This window comes from Nannospalax galili, unplaced genomic scaffold, assembly GCF_000622305.1.
Source record: "Nannospalax galili isolate Female #2095 unplaced genomic scaffold, S.galili_v1.0 scaffold285, whole genome shotgun sequence".
Taxonomy (NCBI): Eukaryota; Metazoa; Chordata; class Mammalia; order Rodentia; family Spalacidae; genus Nannospalax; species Nannospalax galili.
The window spans coordinates 4,567,639-4,588,629 of record NW_008355157.1 but is presented as its reverse complement, the minus strand read 5'-3'; the positions used below and the strand labels follow the sequence as shown (position 1 = coordinate 4,588,629).

Sequence of the window (20,991 nt, the reverse complement as noted above, 5' to 3'; positions counted from 1 at the left end):
ATGTAGATGCACCCTTTTGCAACAACCACAGAGGCCAGAAGAGGGCATCAGATCCTCTGGAATTGGAGTTAAGGATAGTTGTTAGCTGCCATGTGGGTGCTGGGAACCAAACCTAGGTCCTCTGCAAGAGCAGCCAGTGCTCTTAACCAGTGAGCCATCGCTCCAGCTCCAAACACCCCATCTTTAAAGTGAGGTTGTAAATAAGGTTTGGAGGAGGCTGTAGTGATAGCGGGCCTGGGGCTGTCTCTGTAGCTCAGGAGCCCTCCTAGGGGCTGAGTGGTAGGGGTCTCTTTGATCTCTATGACCACACTGACCCACAGGTGGAGTCCCTTCTCTGCCCAGAGGTCTCTGAGCTTCCCAGCACAGTGGGAGGCCTCTGCCAGATCTGCACTTGCATGCTTCCACTTCCTGTGCTTCAGCTGTCTGCCACAGATCCCTTATCTGCCCTGTCCCTTGAGCCAGGCTGGTCATGCTGAGGTGTTGTCTAGCCACCTAGGCATCAGATCTGTTGGGCTGGGCTCCTGATCTGCCCTACCCCCTACCAACCTGCTGATGAGTCTCCTGGACAGGCTGGAGGGCAGCGATTGCAATAGCTAGGCCGTGGATGGGGTTTAGCTACTTTTCCATAGTAAAAGGGGTTGGCACTTCTATGCATGTATTTATGTAGTGTTGAGGATCCATTCCAGGGTTTTACATATGCTAAAGTGTTCTAACACTGAGCTATATCTCTAGCCCTCTGCACTACTTTTTAATGTCCTGATCTTTATCATGTATGTTTGGGTAGAAGAAACTTGATTTTCCTGGACCTCAAGTTGAGGAAATTGAGGAAATTAGGGCCTTTGTTCATGGTCTTCTGTCATCTTGGTTCCATGCAAGATGACTGACTGTGTGTCTGGCACATTTTCCCTGCAGTCTCCACTTACCCTGCAGTCTCCCCACAACAGATCTATGGATCATCTCAACTTTTCCCTGCCAACAATGTAGCCCAGTATTAGCCATATGAGAATGTCCCAGATAGGGAGCGCTGGGTTGTAGGGTGGGTGCACATTGAATTCCCTGGTAAGGTGCAGGGCTGTTTTCTAGAAGCACTGTAGAATCTACTTAGTGCCCAGCCTAGCTTGAGGGCTCTTAGATCCCTTTATCCCTGGGTGAAGCAGCACTGGATACAATTACTTTTCTAGTTGTCTGTCAGTCTGTTAGGTGGAAAGAAATTATGTTTCAGTATGTATCCAAGAAACCCTCCACCCCCTTTTTAAAAAGCAAACAAACAAACAAAACAACGACATGATCTTACTATGCAGTCCTGGGCTGACCTGGAACTCATTATATAGACCAGGTTGACTTCACAAGAGACCTGCCCACCTCTGCCTTTCAGGTGCTGGGATTAAAGTCATGCACCACCATACCAGCCAAGAGGAACTCTTAAAGTACCAAACCTCTCTGCAGCCTCCCTCCATATCTCCAGGAACCAGAATTTCCTATTAGGTATGGATATCAGTGTCATTGGATAAGAGTCGTGGTGATCCTCTGCAGAAGACCCCTACTTCCCGGGGAGAGGCAGTGTGTGGACATACTCTGTTAATGCCCTGTCTCCTAAGGAGTGTCTACTCTGGTCCCCCCTCCCCGTTCCAGTTACAAGTCACTGATGTGGTTGGGATGCTCAGTTCATGTCCCTTTCCCTGCTCTCTGCTTGAGGTGGGACCTTGAGGTGGGTTCCCTTGGGAGCTTGAGTGGCTGCTAGGTGGTAATCCTTTGGGAAAAAGGTGGGTGGCATGCTGGCATTAGTTTCAAGTCTGTGTGGGCTCTGTGCTGGGGTCTTATTGATCATGTCAACTCTACTGGGTCAGAGAGGCTGGGTGCAGTGCCTGCTGGAGCCTGCTGGAGCCTGCTGGCCCAGACTCAGACTCAGGGACATACAAGACACCATGGCACCCTCTATGACACCTCCAGGATGCATGGAACCATTTAGTATACAAAACAATTCTATGGGTCCTGGAGCAGGTCATTTCTTTGCACTCATACCCTTCCTCTTTTTCTTCTTGCAATTCATATTCGGACTGACTATAGCATACTAGCTTTTTTGCATGGATAAGTGCCTTGAAAGCCCTCTATGACCCAGTGAGAAAGGCATCATCCCCTTTATAGATGAGGAAACTGAAGCTCAGGTAGAGAATTTTAGGTCCCAAGGTCAGAAAAGTGACAGACAAAGCATGAACCAGCATCTTAACCACCAAACCCGAGGTCCTCAGACAGTGGGCCTCCAACAGTGGCAGCAGAATTCAGAGAAACAGAATCTCCACCTGCCCAGAGCAAATTCTGGTGACAGGACGCAGCCAACTATGTTTTAACAAGGCCTCCAGTAGTTCTGTTGTGAGTTCAAGTTGGAGGCCCATTGCATGGAGCTGTTCTACATTCTTCTGTTTTGTCCAGCCCTCCTTGTCTGAGGTTGGGGTGGCCTATGTGAGCCTAGGCTTTGGACCCAGGCTACCTTTTAGGGACTTCATGTCTGTTAGTATCCCAGGAACCCTTCCCAAATCCCCGAAAGTTGTTGACAGGGCTGGATCCCAGCTGCCTCCAGCTGTTCCATGGAGATCAGAATTCCTGAGTACCGTGCCAAAGGGTCTAGATGACCCTGGGTGTGGACTGTGGTACAGATCAGAGCAGAAATTCCAGAGTGGTAAAAAAGGGAGACCTGGACAATTTCTTCATCCAAACAGTATCTTTTTCCTTCTTGCAAATTTGTAATTTGTGCTGAGTATGTAGCTCAATTCATAGAGTGCTTGCGTAACTTGCATGAAACCCCATGTTTGATCCACATAAACTGGTTTGTCCCATGCCTGTAGTCTCAGCCTTCTGGAGGTGGAGGTAGGAGGATCAGGAGTTCAAGGTCAGCCTCTTATTACATAGTGAGTTTGAGGCCAGCCTGGGTTATATGATCTCTTGCCTCAAAACAAGAAACAAATTGTAATTTGTGGTCTGACCCTGGGAGTGAAGCTTCCTTGGAGGGACTTGGAATCTAGTTAGGCTCCTCATTCCTGGTCAGCACAGCACATTCCACAGAAATGACCTCGGAGAGAGGATGGGTGATAATTTTTTTTTTTTTTTGAGCTCCCACCATATGTCAAGTATGTGAAGTTTCTTTCCACAAGCCCAGAAGGGTTAGATTTGATCTTCTCCAATCACAGGTGAGACCACAGAGGCTTCAGTGCCATACTTCAGCTCTATGGAGGAGGTGCATTAGGGGCTGGAGCCTGCCAGACCACAGATCCCTATATTGTATGATTACCGGGCTTGTCATCTATGGGAGTTCTCTGTAGAATTGGGAGACCTGTAGCTCTTAGCTTCTGTGCCAGAAAAACCAAATGATCTCACTTTTGGGTGACTTTTCCTTCTTTGGGGAAAGAATGTGCAGGCCACTTCTGTGGGTCTTGGGTCCTAGCTCGTTGAAATGTCTGTGTTGTCAGATCAGCAAGGACCAGAATCAGACTCCAGACATGGGGGAGGGGAGGTAAGCTAGGGGACAGCAGCAGAGAGGCCATTCCCACACTGGTCTCCTAGAGCTAGATGCCACTCTGTTTAGAAAAGACCAGTTCCTCCAACGTTGGAATATTCATTCTGGCTTGCTGGCAGGGCCCCTGTGCTGCAGCTGAGGGACCTTAGTCCTGTCCTCCTCATAGAGGCAGAAGATCCAGGGCCTGTCTTTGAGACTGGTTTCTTTCAATGGGTCAAGTGGGTAAAGACAAAAAAGACAAATGTTACTATAAAATATTTAGTGGGATTCTGAAACCTTTTACTTTTTAAGTTTTTAATTTTTTAAAAATAGCAGCTTTATGGTGGATTTACTTATTTACATTTATTTATTTATTTATTTATTTATTTATTTATTTATGGTCTTTTTGAGACAGGGTCTCTCTGTAGCCCCAGCTGGCCTGGAACTCACTTTGTAGACCAGGCTGGCCTTGAAGTCACAGAGATCCGCCTGCCCCTGCCTTCCGAGTGCTGGGACTAAAGGTGGATGCCACCACGCCCGGGTATGATGGTATAATTTTTATAACCTAATGGTAAATGCAGTCAACTTGAGAACAGTTGAAAATAAATTCCATACCTTTTAACTATCGTATCACCCTTAGCTCTTTTTCCTCTAGCCAAAGCAACCACTAATGCTTTGTTTTGTTTTGTTTTGCTTTGTTTTTTGTCCTTTGAGACAGGGTCTCCCTATAGCCCCAGCTGACCTGGAACTCAGTATGTAGACCAGGCTGGCCTTGGGCTCACAGAGGTCTGCTTGCCTCTGTCTTTGCCTCCCAAGTGCTGAGATTAAAGGCATGCACCACAATGCCTGTCTTTATTTATTTTGGGGACAGATTCTTGCTGTGTAACCCAGACCGACCTCCAACTCTCAATCCTCCTTTCTCACGCTCCCAAGTACTGGTATTAAAACCTGGATACCTATGCTTGGCTTTACTAATACACTTTTCTGTCTATGTGAATGTGTTTTTATACCACTGAATGAGCACTTAGTCTGTGTCAGGCACTGGACGGAGCCCTTCGCACTAACAACAATTCTATAGAGTAGAGGCTCACTTTTTTGTCTTTGTTTTGCTAGTGCTAGAACCAAGGCTCAGGGAGACCAAGCAAATCTGGGATTATAAAGCCAGTGATGGACAGGGCTTGTTGTGGACTCCTTGGCCTCTGGGAGGGGGGCAGTAATAGCGAGGGGGCAGATTGGGAGGTGTAGTTGATTCTCACTGGCTAGGAGCTAAGAGGACAGACTGTATTTCTTCACTGGGATTAGGTATCCCAGTGTCCTGGATTCTTCCAGGGCCCACAGGATCAACCTGCATAGGGCAGGGAAGGCCATGCCCAGCCCTTAGATGGGCCAGGGAGTCCTTTCCAGGCAGGGGGTGCTCCTTTGGTCAAACAGCCTTCTTGCTTGTCCCTGCTGACCCTCCTGGTCTCTGGCACAGTGTTTCCTGAAATGGGCTCTAGATGGACATAAACCAGGAAACAGAGGCGAGGGCCCCCCCCCCCCCCCCGGTTTGAGTTTTCTCATCAGTGGGAGAAAAATAACAGGGCCTCTTTTCTTGCCAATGCATGGAGCTCTGTGAATGATTAACTCTGATTAAATAGAAAGGGATGGAAAGGGATAGTGAACATTTAGTGGGCTCCTCCTATCACCAGGGCATCTTGCTGACTGGTTTGCATGTATTGTCCTAATCCTAACAGCCCTCTAAAGTTAGTGACATTGTTTATCCCATTTGTCAGATGAAGGACTTGAGGTCTAAGTGGGTAAAGTAAGGTCATTCAGGTACCAGCTGAGTTGGTATATATATATTTGTTGTTTTGTTGTTGTTGTTATTTTTGAGACAGGGTCTCCCTGTAGCCCCAGCTGTCCTGGAACTCACTATGTAGACTGGGCTGGCCTTGAACTCACAGAGATCCACCTGCCTCTGCTTCCCAAGTGCTGGGATTAAAGGGATGCGCCACCACGCCCAGCCTGAGTTGGTATTTTTAAGCATCTGCAATGGACAGAGCACTAGATTATATCCTTAAGTACATGGGTCTGATTTGGTCCTCCCCCATTGGAGTTACCTACATTTTACCCATGGGAGTCCTGAGGCTGAGAATATTGCTCAAGGAGGCAGGTGTAATGAGAGGTTAGGCCAGTACTAAAGCCCAGTCTGTTGGGCCCCAAAGCTTAGCCCCTTTGGCTTCCTGCACTCTTGAGTTTTGGGACTTGAGGATTCACTGGGGGAGGTGTCAGCAGAGGGGACCACCTGATGGTTGTGGGCTCCTTCAGCAGCCACTCCCAGGTGGGTGGAAAGTAAACAGATCTGGGTGGAGATGTTCCGCAGAGCTCTGCCTTTCATCTGTTGCTTTGATAAGCTAAACAGATACTCCTGTTTACGTTACCAGGCATCTGAGATCACTTCTTTCTGGGCAGGTCTTTGATTAGACAAACTACCCAGAGCCCTGGCCAAACTGGCCTCACATGTTTTGGGCTCTGAGGGACTTCAGGGTGGCCCTGGAGAGTGACCTTCTTCACATCAGCTGGCAGGTGGAGCAGGGACCTCAACCCTGAGTGCACAGGCTGGTCTAGCCCTCCATTAGAGACTCAGGCCTGATGCTTTTACACCACAGTAGGGGCCAGACTCTGACTAGCACCCATGGCATCTCAGCCAGCAGGGTGCTGGTCAGAGGATGAAGGGCTGCAGTGTCCAGTGAGTTGACTTTTTTGATTCAGTTTACCTAGGTCAGGCTCCTGCTTGCACTGCTCCAGGGGAGGAAGACCCCAAGAGTTTGGAAAGCCAGTCAGTAAAGGAAGCCTCATGCCACTTTAAGAGGCTTAGCCACATCTTTGGGGGTTCTGGGACTGTGTGACGAGGGTACTGCCCTTTGTTTTTCCCCACAGCTAAGCATTGTTGGCTTAGGTTTGGGGCAAATGTGTTCTGAATTGCCAGAATGTTCTCTGGTCCCCAAGTAAAACTTTCCTTGTATTTTACAAGGGAATGTTCCCAGAGCCCTCCGTCTATGTCTCATAGCCTTACTAATTCTTTCACTTATTTTTTCATCTTCTTTTCTTTTGATCTTTTTTTTTTTATGTTTTACTTTTTAGACAGGGTTTCTGTAGCTCAGGCTGGCCTGGAGATTGCTGTATAAACCAGGCTGGCCTTGATCTTACAGAGATCCGCCTGCCCCTGCCTTTCTAGTGCTGGGATTAAAGGTGGGTGGGACCACACCCAACTCATTTTCCTTTAGAAACATTTTTTTAATTTATTTTTTGTCTGAGTGGTTTGCCTGTATTTTTGTTGTAAGTGCACCACATGTATATTAGCCACCATGTGGGGACCGGGGACTGAACCTGGCCTGGGTCCGCTGTAAGAACAGCTAGTGCTCTTAACCATTGAACCAGCTCCTTGTTTTCTTTAAAATATTTTTATTTATCTATTATTTTTATTTTATGTGTATGTGTGTATTGCCTGCATGTAGGTAGGTGCATTGCACCCATGTCGTTCAATGCCTGTGGAGGTCAGAAGACGGTGTTTGATCCCCTGGAACTGGAGTTACAGTTGTTAGCCACTATTGTAGGTGCTGGGACTAGAACTCCGGGCCTCTGCAAGGGCAGCCAGTCTTCTTAACCGCTGAGCCATCTCTCAGTGTCCTCCCCCATTTTTTTAAATGGGGGGTGTGTGTCTTACTGTGTAGCCCAGGCTAGGCTCAAATTAATGGTCTCCTGCCTCAGCCTCAGTGTTGGGATTGTACTGCTAGTTCAGCCTGGTATCAAGCTTTTAGAGACTAGCTGGTAAACTAATAACAGATTTCTGCTGACCTGGAAGAGTTAGGAGTTGTACCGGTGAGGCTGAAACACTGCTCATGCTTTGAGTCCTTGAGGTTAACTTGTCCCTGTGGAACTTATTGGAAGAAACTTAAGAGGAACAAAAAGTTGTCACCAGTGCTCTATTTAGTTGATGGGATTTCAAAGCAGAAAGGGGTTAATTTATCTAAGGTCACATGGCTAGCTGAGCCAGAGGACCTAGGCTTCCTGACTCCTGTCCCTTGAACAATACCTCCCCTGGAGTGAACCAGGACCGGTGACCTTGATTACAAGAAGGTAGGAAGAAGTGCCCAGGAGAGATGTGGCCAGCATGGGAGGCCTCAGCCTGTAGGCCACTGTCCTATTCCTGCTGAGCCAGTCTCATTTGGCTGCAGGTGTTGTTTACTCTGTTGTCACTGGAGGCCTCTCTGGTCAGGTCACTTGAGAGTGGACAGCCTGGATTGTGCACAGAGGAGTAAATATCCAAAGAAGAGGCCTAGTGGGGAGAAGGAAGAGAGTGTGACAGATCAACTGTGTATAGGCAGTTGGGCCAGGAGAGCAGCTAAGGATCTTGGGAAATTTGGTTCCTGAGCATCTTTGTAATTTAGACCCATTTTTTTGTTTGGTTTTATTTATTTTGTTGTGTTTGTGTGATGGCTCATAGAGTTTTAAACCTGTAATATGTATAAAAATATAGTATATACAACCTTGTTTCTGATACTTTTTGTTAATTATATATTAACATTTTCCCATTATAATGTAGTTGAAACTGAAGAACCTGTTTTGTTAGTCATTTTCTATTTTATTAACTGAACAAATTGTGATTTACTTAACTAATACCTTATTAATACACTTTGGGGCTATTTTTAATTTTCTACTTTTCAATAAGCCTAGGTAACATGTTTTCATGCTTAAAGATGTTTGTTTATTTGGCATTATTTACCAAGGATAGAATCTCAGAATTGGGGTAAGTGTTTAGGCCCGTTGTTCACTTTGGCAAGTTGCTTTCTTCTGGAGTTGTAACGAGTCAGCCTGCATACAGTGACGTATTGCAGCTTTGCCATTACTCACACTCTAACAACAAGAATCAGAAACTTACTTTGCAAATATAGTAAATGACATTCATTACTCTTAATTCAGAAGGCATGGCAGAATGTGTGTGGCAATCTAATTGTAGACTTTTGTGAAATACATTGACTGTTGATCAATTCCAGGCGAAGAGTGCTCTATTCCTCACAGGAAGTCTCCCCTACTTCCCATAGGAGTGCCCTCTGCTCTTCACAGGAAATCCCCTCTACTTTTCACAAGCGTCCTCAGCTCTTGCTACCAGATTCCTAGATGGCTAATGTTACCAGTGGTCTTAGGACTGTCTTTGGAGGTTGAGGTAACCTCTTCAGACATGTCTCCTTTCCTGCTGGTTAGAGTCCCAATTTCCAGTCCTGGTTCCCCCTGCTCATGTGTTTCTGGTCTGCTTCCAGTCTGAGTGGTCTTCTTCTCTTGGCTATCACCTGCCAGCTCACAAGCTCCACATTCCTCATCTCTCATTGCCATGCTGCCCCAGGATGCTGTGTATCTCATGCCCATGGTGCTGATGCTGGCTGGGGTCTCCTGACTCCTTCTGACTGGTGTTTTCACTCTCCAGTGACCAGTTTTCAGTGACATCCCATAAACTCTGACAGTGACAACCCATTAAATTCACTTTGTTTAACCACTTAAAAAAAATTCAATCTTGGTTCTGCTGTCCCCTGCCATCACCCCACCCATACCTGAGCCTGAAATCTATGTCATTCTGGGGAGCAGAAAGAATGAAGGGCTAGCGTTGGGGGGTCATGTGATGAACTGTCTAGCTGTGTGGCCTGGGGATGGCCACTCACCCTTTCTGCTCCACATGTCCTCAGTTGTAAGAATGAGGATTTGACTGGGTTACTGCCTAACAGCTCTTCCAGTACTAACATTGATGGGAGTATGTTCACAGTGTGAACTGTGTGACCATAGCTCTGTCATAACTAAGTGGTACTAGGAAGCTAGTATGCAGTCCCTCTAACCCAGACCTCCTTCAAGGTTTGACGTGGACTCTTGTCAGTCCTCCTGTTAACAGCAGGTCCAGTATTGCCCTCATGCCACTACTGGATGCCTGAGGTGGAGCTGTGCCTGTTGCCCTACCTGCATCTGGGGTCTGCATGGGCTTTTCTACAGCAGCCACACCTGTGCAGTCCTGCAGATTTTTGCTCTGTGGAATGATCCCACACACACCTGTGACCTTCCTGTGCTTCCCTCCTTTCACCAAGGTCAAGGCTATGACTGAGACTTAACATTAGAGGTTTATGCCATGGGGGTATTCTCTGCACCCCAGATCCCCACTGGTTGTGATTTTTCTGACATCTTTAAAAATTTTCATTGTGGGGTTTCACTTGTGTGTGTGTGTGTGTGTGTGTGTGTGTATATATATAATCACATGTGTGCAGTGCCCACAGAGGCCAGAAATGGGAGTTGTATCCCCTGGAACTGGAGTTATGGATGGTTCTTAGTTGCCATGTGGGTGCTGGGAACTGGACCCAGATCCTCTACAAGAGCAACCAGTGCTCCTAACCCCTGGGCTGTCTGTCTCTCCAGCCCCATGACATCTTTTTAGAACTTACATTGGAGACAGTAGTGATGATGGCAGGGACCACTTCAGGCCCACTGTGTTTCAGACACATTAACACAGTACTGTGTTAATATTCTCTCATTTAAACCTCGCATCAGGCATGCCTGGTTGGTAACTCTTGTCTCCCCATTTTACAGATCTGAAAACTTAGCCACATGGAGGCCTGTGTGGTTAAAGACACTTTTGAGCTGGGAGGCAGGGAGGATGTATTCTAAAATGCAGAGGCATTCTAAAGGCCTATTAAAGGAAACATTGACATGATAGTTGTTAAAGATACAGTGGGAAGATGGTAGAAGCGGAGAAAGCAAGACTGAGACCCTGTTGCTGGGAGACAAGATGCTTCTCCATGACCAACTCTGTGAACTCCCACTCTGAGCTCCCTGCTGGGTACAATTTTCACAGCCTCAAACCATCATTAGGTACCAAGACTAGGGACTAGGGATGAGGCGTCCAGGTTCCACCTGTTTTTTCCTCTCCCTGTCTACAGTCCTCAGAAGCTGACAGCAGGATACACATGAGCTTATGTGTTGTCTTTGTGTGCGTGGGGGAGAGGAACAGGTGAGGAGAGGAAGAACAGAGGCAGAGAAGGGAGCTAGCCCTGGCCACAATTCTGAGAGTAGGTCCCAGCATGGGCCTTACCAAGCATAGGACCTGAGACCTTGCACTACCTCCAAGCACATTTCTAGAGCACAGTGGATCCATTACTGGAGGCCGGCCATCTCCTGTCTCTATCCTGAGATGAACGGACTCTAGGAGGGGAGCCACCAGGGGTGAAGAGGAGTTAGATAAAACAGAGCTTGATGGAACTCAGGTAGACACCCGGGCCCTTGTCCATCATTTTAGTGACATTGGGCTATCAGCCTTTTGGGTGTAGCATTGACCACTCTGCTGGGTGTTGCTCGGGGCCAGGGGTCTCTGAAATGGGTGCCACTTGTGGCTGCTAGGTTTCCTCTGTGCCAAACCCTAGGGGCACTGCTAAGGAGTTGGTGCTGTCATGCTGTGGGAACCTTGAGACCAGAAGAGAGAACAAAGTTGAATGGTATACATGGTGGTAAAGATGCCCTCTCTCTCCTTTATGCCCGTGAGACTCCTCTGCTACATAGGGCTGCTGTCAAAATCGCTTCATCCACTGTATTTTAGCTCTCAGTGCACATCAGCACCAGTTCCAAAGGGTCCTGAGAGATCAGGCATGGAAAGGTGGGGCCTGGGATAGGCTAGTTTGGTGACTGGAGGCAGGGAGCATCTGTGGGGAGATTGCAATGGGGCCAGCCCTCCCAACCACTAGCCACCAGCATGTTTAGCTGGAGAGTTGGCCTTTTTGGTTCTTACTGCTAATGACCACTGACTAAATGGCAGCAGGTACTTTGTAAATCGTTTTTAAATCCTAAGGACTATTGGAAGTTTTGTGATTCCTATTTTACTGCTAAAGGAAGTGGAGTTTTGGTAGGCTAGAGAACAGTGGTAGATCAGAGAATTGAATCCAGATCTGGTCCATCAGAAGCATGTGTTCTTAACATTGAATTATTCCATGTCCCCCACATCTGAGCTTGATGGTGTGCTGCTTGTTGGTCCCTAAGCAGTTAGGACTTGGGGAAGTGGGTTTTACGGACTCTTCCTTGGAGGTTCAGCCCTAGGGCTTTGTCCTAGAGGCTTGAGCAAACACAGGTGTGGCTTTGGCTCCCACAGCTTCCCCAGGAAATGGGGCCAGCTGCTTTCTGTAGCACTTAGCCTCTTTCACAAGCAGTGTCTTCTTACAGCAGCAGCTTCTTCCTCCCTGGTTCCCCCTCCCCCTCTTCAAGACCAGGTTAGTAAACAGTGAACTCTCACAGTTCCCAGCTGGGCAGCTCCCACTAGGAATGGTCCCTTTGTTTTACTGGCACTGACCGTTTTCCCCCAACAAAAGTGAATCCTTCCCCCAGTCAGCTACCAAATGGAAAAGAATTTTATAAGCTAACTTACAAAGAAGTGTCAGTGGGTTTCATATGTAACTTTTTAAACAGTGAGGATGAAATGAATTTACCTCAGAAGGAGATTGCTAACCATGAAACTGTGGGACTTGTAGGTGTTGGTGGAAATGATACTTCTGAGAAATGCTGGGAGGAGACAGATTAAAGGAGCTACTGCTTCCTCCATCTACCACCCCCCTCCACCCCCACTCATAGGTTCTGAGGGGTTCCTCCATTGCAGTCCTCTAAGGAGCTCCCTGATTGGTTGATGAAGTGAGGCGACTATAAGGAACAACCATGCTGAGAGTTTCTGTGGACTTTGCTGAGTTGGTGGCCATTTCCCTGGTCCTATCATGTGACTTAACACCAGCCTCTGTATAAGGCAGGACCTTGTACAGAACAACTAGAAAAATATAGGGCAGCAGGGCCTAAGAGCCTCAGAGGCCATACGGCTTATGAGGAGACTGACCACTTGCTTTTCTTCCCTCTGTGCAGACGTTCACAGCCTGGTGCAACTCCCACCTGCGGAAGGCAGGGACACAGATCGAGAACATCGAGGAGGACTTCCGGGATGGCCTGAAGCTCATGCTGCTTCTGGAGGTCATCTCAGGTGAGGTGGCCCTGGCCTAGGACGTGGCGGTGCCCTCCAGGCTCTGTCCCAGCTCCTGTTCTGTCCATGTCCATAGCTGGCTTTGGGTCTCTTGAACCAAGTTAGGGAAGATGCAGGACTGGGAGGCCTTGATTCCACTGACCGTCTGGGTATCCTGGCCTGGTCATGTTGCCTCTGACTTTGTTTCCTGATGACAAGTTTTGACAGCTGATCTTGGAGATTGCTTCTCCTCCCAAATACCAGGATTCCTTGGTCAAGAACATAACCATGGGGACCATCCCCAAACCAGGCTCTACTACTCTCTGTCAGTCTACAGACAGCCCCAGGCTGCTTCTTAGTCCCTATGATGTGGAGGTCTAGAGGCTTAGTTGCATTTGAATTCACATCTCAGCTTTCCTGTGGATGCCTCTCCTCCACCTTCCTAAATGTTGGCGGTTCCCGATGGCTTAGCCTTGGTGCACATACACACCAGGCAATCTTAGTTTACTCATCCTGTCCTTAATGTCAGGGAGTCCTAGAACTAATCTCAGCCAGACCTCACTCTTGAGCAGCCTCCTCTTAAATACTGACCCTTGTTGGGTGTATTAGTCCATTTTCTGTGGCTATAATAAAACATCTGAAGCTGGGTAGCCCAGCACTTGGGAGGCAGAGGCAGGCGGATCTCTGTGAGTTCAAGACCAGCCTGCTCTACACAGTGAGTTCCGTCCTGGGTTTGATCCCCAGCACTGAATAAAAAACCAAGCATCATAACACATGCCTATAGCTCTAGCACTTAGGAAGCAGAGGCAGGAATATCAAAGGTTCAAAGTCATTGAAACCAGTCTGAGCTGTTTAGAAAATAAACTTCTGGAGCTAGGCATGGCGGCACATGCCTTATTCCCAGAGGCAGGCAGATCTCTGTGAGTTCAAGGCCAGCGTGGTCTATATAGTGAGTCCCAGGCCAGCTGGGGCTACAAAAAGACCAAAAATAAATAAATAAATAAATAAATAAATAAATAAATAAATAAAAATTATTTATCTCACTGTTTCAAATTTTATTTTTAAGGTTTATATCATTGTGTGTATATGTACACGTGACTGTTGTGTGTGCCACGGCTTGGGTGTGGAGGTCAGAGGACAACTTTTTTTAAAATGTGTGCGAGTATTTTGCTTGTTTGTAAGCTTGCCACGTGTGTGCAGTGCCAGTAGAGGCCAGAAGAGGGTGTCAGATCCCTTGGAACTGGAATTACAGACAGTTGTGTGCTGCCATGTAAGTGCTGGGAACAAAACCCATATCTTCTGCAAAAGCAGCCAGTGCTCTTAACTGCTGAGCCATCTCTCTAGCCCTAGGAGGACATTTTTGGGAATTGGCCGATTCCTTCCACTGTGGGTTCCGGGGATCAAACTCAGATTGTCTGGCTTGCGCAACATTCACTTTTGTCCACTGAGCCATCTTGCTGTCTCTAGCTCACATTTTTGAAGTTTGAAAGTCCAAGGTCAGGTAATCCCATCAGTTTGGCCTCTGGCAAAGGCTCCTAGGCTACCCCATCTCCTGACAGATAGATAGCCTTGTGAACGGAGATGTCACATCATAAGACCAGAAACCAGGGAAGGGCCAGGTATGCTTTTTTAAAAATAATTTATTTGCAAGAACTAATCAGGGTACCACATGACTTGCCCTAATTCCCTGGAGGGGTTACCCCCCAATAACCTTACTAGGTCCTGCCTTTTCAAGGGCCTACCACTTGTAGTATTACTGCACTAGTGCCAAGATTCAAATACTCGGACTATTCAGGGCCAAACCACAACATTGTGCTTGTCCACTTGGATACTCCACAGTGTCCAAAGCGACTGCTGTCACTCCTGGCCCTAGGAATCCTCCTTTCCTGGTGCAGACTTAAACTTGTCACCCTAACCCTAACCTGAGACTACACACAGCTCTGCCTTTGTGCTGTCCAACTTTCATTTGCATTCTTTTTATTCTGTTTCCTTCTTTCATGATCCTCCTTTCAACCTTTTGTACTGTGATGTCAGTGTGTCTGGGGCAGCTCTGGGCTGGATGAAACAGTGAAGACCCTAGAGACTCCACCTCCTCCTCCCTGCTGTCATCCCCTGTGCTGCAGCCCAGGGATCAGATCCTCTGACAGCCCAAATATGGTCACGTTGTTCCCTGCTCAGAAGGTTCTGTGCCTCCCCAGGGCTTCTAGCCCAAGTCCACATTCCTTAGCAGAGCTCATAGGATCCTTTGGGAGTTGGCACCTACTTTGTTTCCAACTAACGATTCCCAAAAAGGTAGCAGAACTCAGGCCCTCTGCCACACTGGCAGGCTCTTGCATCTCCCCAGATGACATGCTCTCTGTGCCTTTGCATGACTTTTGACAACCTTTCTTTAAAAATAGCTTTTCATATTCCCTTTAAAGTAAAAGCTGTGGTGTGTGGGGGAATAAAATAGACATAATGTATAACTTAGCCTTAAAAACATTTTTTTTTGAAGGGAAGAGTTGTTTTTGCTCATGGTTTCAGAAGTGTCAGCCTATCATGGCAAGGAGGATGTGGTAGAGCAGAGCAGTTGGCATCATGCCAGCAAGAAGCAGAGAGAAGGTACAGGAAGAGGTCAGGGCCTCTTCCCAGTGACCTACTTCCTCCCAAAACCTCACCTTCTAGTTTTGACCATCTCCTAGTAAAGCCATTATGTTGTGAATGCATCAAGGAATTAATCTGCCAATGAGCTGATTGTCTCTGGAAACACCCTTACAGAGGTGTGCTTTACTAATCTCCTAGGTGTCTCAGTCAGGTTGACGATCAAGACTAACTAACCATCACAGTCTACCTCTTGTCAATTTAATGCCCAAACACATCACTTTAAACTGTAACCTTTCACCCCTGGACCCCAAAATACTGACGTACATCTCATGCAAAATGCGGCCTTATCTCGAGTCCTCAAGGTCTTAACAGTCCAACGTAGTTCAGAAGTCTAAGTCCAGAGTCCCCACTGAGACACAAGGCAGTCTATTAATTTTGCATACTTCTAACATACAGAGGCACAAAATATAGCCATTCCCATTACAAATGGGGGGACTGGGAGCATATAAAGGAGGGGTAGTACCAAAATAAGACCAAAATCCCCAAAGAGCAAAGTTACAGCCTGTACATCCATGTCCAACACAGTGGGCTCACAGCTCTGTCCCTATGGCCTTTCTCTTGTGCTGGCTCTACCCACTGTGTTCATTAGCAGATTTTTCATGTTCCCGGCATCTTCCTATAGTGGAAAATCCAGCTGTTGCTTTACCCTCATAGAAACTCCTTGCAGGGAATTCAACCCTGTTACACATTTCTTGGCTTCCCAGACCTTTCTTTGAAATCTGAATGGAAGCCACCGTAACTCCATAACTCTTAAAAAATATTTTGATTGATTTATTTTTATTTTATATGTATGAGTGTTTTATTTGCATGTTTGTAAGTACATCTGTGTTATACAATCCCCACAGAGGCCAGAAGAGAGTGCCCGATCCCTTGGAACTGGAGTTATAGTTGTTATGTGGGTGCTGGGAAATGAGCCCAGGTCCTCGGCAAGAGCAGCCAGTGCTCTTAACTGCTGAGCCATCTATTTGGCCCCCTCATAACACTTGAATTCTGCATACTTGCAAAACCATCATCACATGGATGATATGAAGCCTTCTATCAGTTCCCCTTGGCCCATGGTCACTGCAACTATCAGTTCCCCTTGGCCCATGGTTGCAGTGACCTCTGAGTGCCTGAGTAGTTGAACCCAGGAGAATGTTTCCTTAGGGCATTCTAGTAGCTCTCTTTTCAGAGAGGAAGATTCCCCCCCTCCTTGTTATTCACATCTTTTTAAAAAAATTACTAATTTAATCTATCATCCATCTATCTATATCTATCGTCCATCCATCCATCATCTATCTATCTATCTATCTATCTATCTATCTATCTATCTATCTATCTATCTATCTATCTATCTATCATCTATCATCATCTATCTATGCCTTAATACTTCATTCTGATTCATCTTGCTACCTGAATGCCCTTCCCTGAAGGGAAAAACCTTTTAAGAGAAACCATAGAGCTTGTGATAGGTGGGGTCTGGCCTGTTCTGAGATGCCAGAGGCATTTTTCCTATTGTCAAGCCATTTTTTCTGCTTTCCCAGTGTGAACTGCTTGGCTTTTTTATTCTCTTTTAAATTTAAATTTTTTAAGTTTTGAGACAGGGTCTTCCTGCAGCCCCAGCTTCCCTGGAACTATGTAGACCAGGCTGGCCTTGCACTCACAGAGTTCCACCCGCCTCTGCCTCCGAGATGCTGGGATTAAAGGCGTATGCCACCATGCCCTGCTAAAGTGCTTGGTACTCTCCCTGTCCAAGCATTTAGTTTTTCCTTTTCTGGCCAGGCTACAGGTTTTCAAATCTTCCCACTCTGCTCTTTGCTCTTAATTCTCACTGTAAACTCCCTAAACACATCTAGCAACATCCATGCCACAGCTTGACTGTTATGATGTCTTGCAGTTTCTTCACCTAATTAATTAGCCTATCTGTTTTTTTTTTTTTTTTTTTTTTTTTTTTTTTTTTTTTTTTTTTTTTTTTTTTAAAGAGAGGGTCTAACTGTATAACTGTTGCTGGCCTAGAACTCACTATGTAGACCAGTCTGGCCTGGAACTCAACAGAGATCTGCCTGCTTCTGCCTTCCAGGTGCTGGGATTAAAGGCGTGTGCCAGTATACCTGGTACTAGCCTATCTCATTTAAACTCAGTTTTCCACAAAGCATTATTTCTCAGAATGTACCATGAATGATATCTAGTCTAATTCCCAACAGTGTCTTTATCTGTTTTTACCATCTCCATTTCTGTTGGCATTCTGGTCTTCTGACATCCCAACAGACTCACCCATTAAGCTTTGCTAATAGCATTCTTGGACTTCTCTAGACCACATCTGCTAACTCTTCTATCTTCCTTCAAACCAGCTCCAAATGTACTTTCAGGGAGTCAGCCCATGATAACACAGAGGGTTAATCCCTAGAGATTATCTTTTCTGGATTAAAGTGTTTTTATTTGGTGAACCAGCTCCCTTACCTTGTTTCCCTGATCCCTGTGGCTTCTGAACTGCCCCCATGTGGAGAGAAGGGTGGGGAGAATGAGGGTGGAAGATTGACTTGAGCAGAACTGAGGGTGTTCACAAGGAGCCATTATAACAGCCCAAGAGCAGTGTTTCTCCAGTGGGGTTGGGGACACTCTGAGTAGCTCCATTTTAGCACCAGCTGGTGTTTTCACAATATTGGAGTGGTCTACACCTACTCCCTGAACAAATTAGTCTAGGAGTTCAGGGTCCTATTTATATATTTTTTATTATTATTATTATTGGTCTTTTTGAGACAGGATCTCCCCGTAGCCCCAGCTGTCCTAAACTCACTATGTAGACCAGGCTGGCCTTGAACTCACAGAGATCCACCTGCCTCTGCCTCCCGAGTGCTGGGATTAAAGGCGTGCGCCACCACGCAGGTGTATGAGTATATTGCCCACATGTATAAGTGCACCCATGTCATGCAATACCCTTGGAGGGCAGAGGAGGGCATCGGATTTCCTGGAACTGGATTTGTGAACAATTGTTAGCCACCCTGTAGGTGCTAGGAATCGAACCTGGGTCCTCTGCAAGAGTACTCTTAACCTGGAGTTCAGGGTCTTTAGAAGTCTTTTCCTTCTGCCTTGATCACCAGTCCCTCCAGTGTTTGCCTGACTGTAAGTCCAGGCCTTCTGAACTAAACCTTAATTTCTTTCTCCCTCCCCTCCTGCCCCTGTCCCTTCCCCTTCTTCCTCCTTTGCCTCTTTTCCTTCTTTCTCTTTAGAAGAGCACCAACCCTTTTTTGCATTTTTTCGTTATATGTATTTAATTTAAGACCTGTCTTTCCTACTGGACTATGATTACATAAAAGTCAAACTTTTGTTTGCTCTCATATTCCCAGCACCCATGTCAGGTGACTCACACCTGCCTGCAACTCTAGCTCCAAGGAATCTGATATCCTCTTCTGACCTCTGTGGCTACTTGTACACCTGTGGCATATACTCACACAGGCACAGACACTTACACATAAATAAAAATTTTTAAATCTTAAAAAGGGGCTAGAGAGATGGCTCAGCAGTTTAAGAGCACTGGCTCTTGCAGAGGACCCAGATTGGTTCCCAGCACCCACATGGCAGTTAACAACCATCCTTAACTCCAGTTCCAGGGGAGCCTATGACCTTTTCTGTTCTCCACAGGCATTACATGCACAGTGTACTTACATACATGCAGACAAAACACTCACACACAAATAAATAAATAAATAAATAATAAATAAACAAATACAGTTTTGAAGTTTTTTGTTTTTGTTTTTGTTTTTTGGCTTTTTGAGACAGGGTCTCCATGTAGCCCCAGCTGGCTTGGAACTCACTATGTAGACCAGGCTGGGCTTGAATTCACAGAGATCTGCCTGCCTCTGCCTCCTGAGTGCTGGGATTACAGGTATGTGCTGCCATGCCTGGCAATACAGTTATTTATTTAAAAAAAAAAAAAAAGTCCTTTAAGAGCACTGGTTGCTCTTCCAGAGTACTTAGGTTTGATTCCCAGCACCCATGTGGCAGCTAACAACCATCTATAACTCCAGTTCCAGGGACACCCTCTCCTGATCTCCACAGGCACTGCATGACATAGATGCAGCTACCTATATGCAGGTAGTATACTTATGCCCATAAAATAAAAATATTAAAATGTTGGGACTGGAGAGATTGCTCAGGGGTTTAAGAGCACTGCTTACTCTTGCAGAGGACCCAGGTGGCTAGCAGCCATTTGTAACTCCAGTTCCAAGAGGATCTGATGCCCTCTTCTGGCCTCTGTGGGCATTGCATGCATGGGTGCACTTACATACATGCAGGTAAAACACTCATACACATAAACTAAAAATAAATAAATCCCCCCCTCCAAAAATGTTGTGTGACTGCACACAGCTTTGTGGGAGAGGGAAGGATCAAGGTAGACTCAGCTTTTCTTTCATTCCCTGCCAAGGTGGCAACTCCAGCATCTGAGAGGCACAGGTGTGCATAGTCCCATCTACTCCTCTAAGAAGCCTCTTGGATGAGGGGGTAGTAAGGGTAGTCCTGGTCCCTTGATAACTACCTCACCTCTGTTTTTATCCCTCTTGATCAGGTGAACGCTTGGCCAAGCCAGAGAGAGGCAAGATGCGAGTGCACAAGATCTCCAATGTCAACAAGGCCCTGGATTTCATAGCCAGCAAAGGAGTCAAGCTGGTGTCCATTGGAGCTGAAGGTGAGCCTGATGAGCCTGGTTTCCTCGGCTCTTTCTGTCCTGACTCCTGGGCTCACAGTGGAGCATTTGGAAGCAGGTCCCAAATACTTCCCTGTATTCAGCCTGTTTATTCCTGTGTGACAGTTCTCCTATTCCAGCTCCACTCCAGGTACTTGCGTCCTTCCCATTCTTGTACCCCAGTTCTCACATCACAGTCACATGTAGTAGAATGCTACCCACCTCACCCACTACCAGACTGCCCTCTATGGCCTGCAGAGGGCGCTTTGTGACTGGAAGAGTGCAGATGGCCTCATGGAGGCTGACGGGGCCCTGAGCAGAGCGTTGCTGCTCCCAGAGCAACATTCTCTCTCTCTCTCTTTTTTTTTTTTTTTTTTTTTAACTTTATGCATGTATTGCCTGCATGTAGGTAAGTGCACCCGTGTCATGCAGTGCCTGCAGAGGTCAGAAGAGGCCGTTGGATCCCCTGGGACTAGAGTTATGGATAGTTGTTAGTTGCCATATGGGTGCTGGGATTCGAACCCAGGTCTTCTGCAAGAACAACCAGTGTTCTTAACTGCTGAGCCATCTCTCCAGCCCCCAGAGCAACATTCTTAATAGCATTTCCCCAGTGTAACTTCTTGACTCTTTCCTCATTACTTCAAAAACTTAAAAAAAAAAATTTATTATATGTATTTTATGTGTATGAGTATTCTGCCTGCATGTATGTAAGTGTACCACATGCATGCAGTGTCTGTGGAGAACAGAAGAGGGCGTTAAACCCAACTCCTGGAACTGGAGTTATAGATGGTTGTTAGCCACCATGTGGGTGCTGGGAACTGAACCTGGGTCCTTTCTGCAAGAGGAGCTGGTGACTAGTGCTCTTAACCACTGAGCCGCCTCTGTAGTCTCCGCAAGAGGAGCCGGTGACTAGTGCTCTTAACCACTGAGCCGTCTCTGTAGTCCCTGCAAGAGGAGCCGGTGACTAGTGCTCCTAACCACTGAGCCGCCTCTGTAGTCTCCGCAAGAGGAGCCGGTGACTAGTGCTCCTAACCACTGAGCCGCCTCTGTAGTCCCTGCAAGAGGAGCCGGTGACTAGTGCTCTTAACCACTGAGCCGCCTCTGTAGTCTCCGCAAGAGGAGCCGGTGACTAGTGCTCTTAACCACTGAGCCGTCTCTGTAGTCCCTGCAAGAGGAGCCGGTGACTAGTGC

At 46.8% G+C, this 20,991-nt stretch overlaps 1 protein-coding gene across 3 annotated transcripts in view; it reads left to right on the top strand.

Annotated features, from left to right (window-relative positions):
* The window catches only part of Actn1 (actinin alpha 1), a 96,948-nt gene that overhangs the window by 38,479 nt on the left and 37,478 nt on the right, over positions 1-20,991 (top strand). For all 3 annotated transcript variants that reach the window (XM_008852174.3, XM_008852172.3, XM_008852173.3), the window contains exons 2-3: positions 12,401-12,515; positions 19,684-19,803. In XM_008852174.3, the coding sequence (XP_008850396.1) occupies positions 12,401-12,515; positions 19,684-19,803 (235 nt within the window). The remainder of the gene's footprint in view (positions 1-12,400; positions 12,516-19,683; positions 19,804-20,991) is intronic.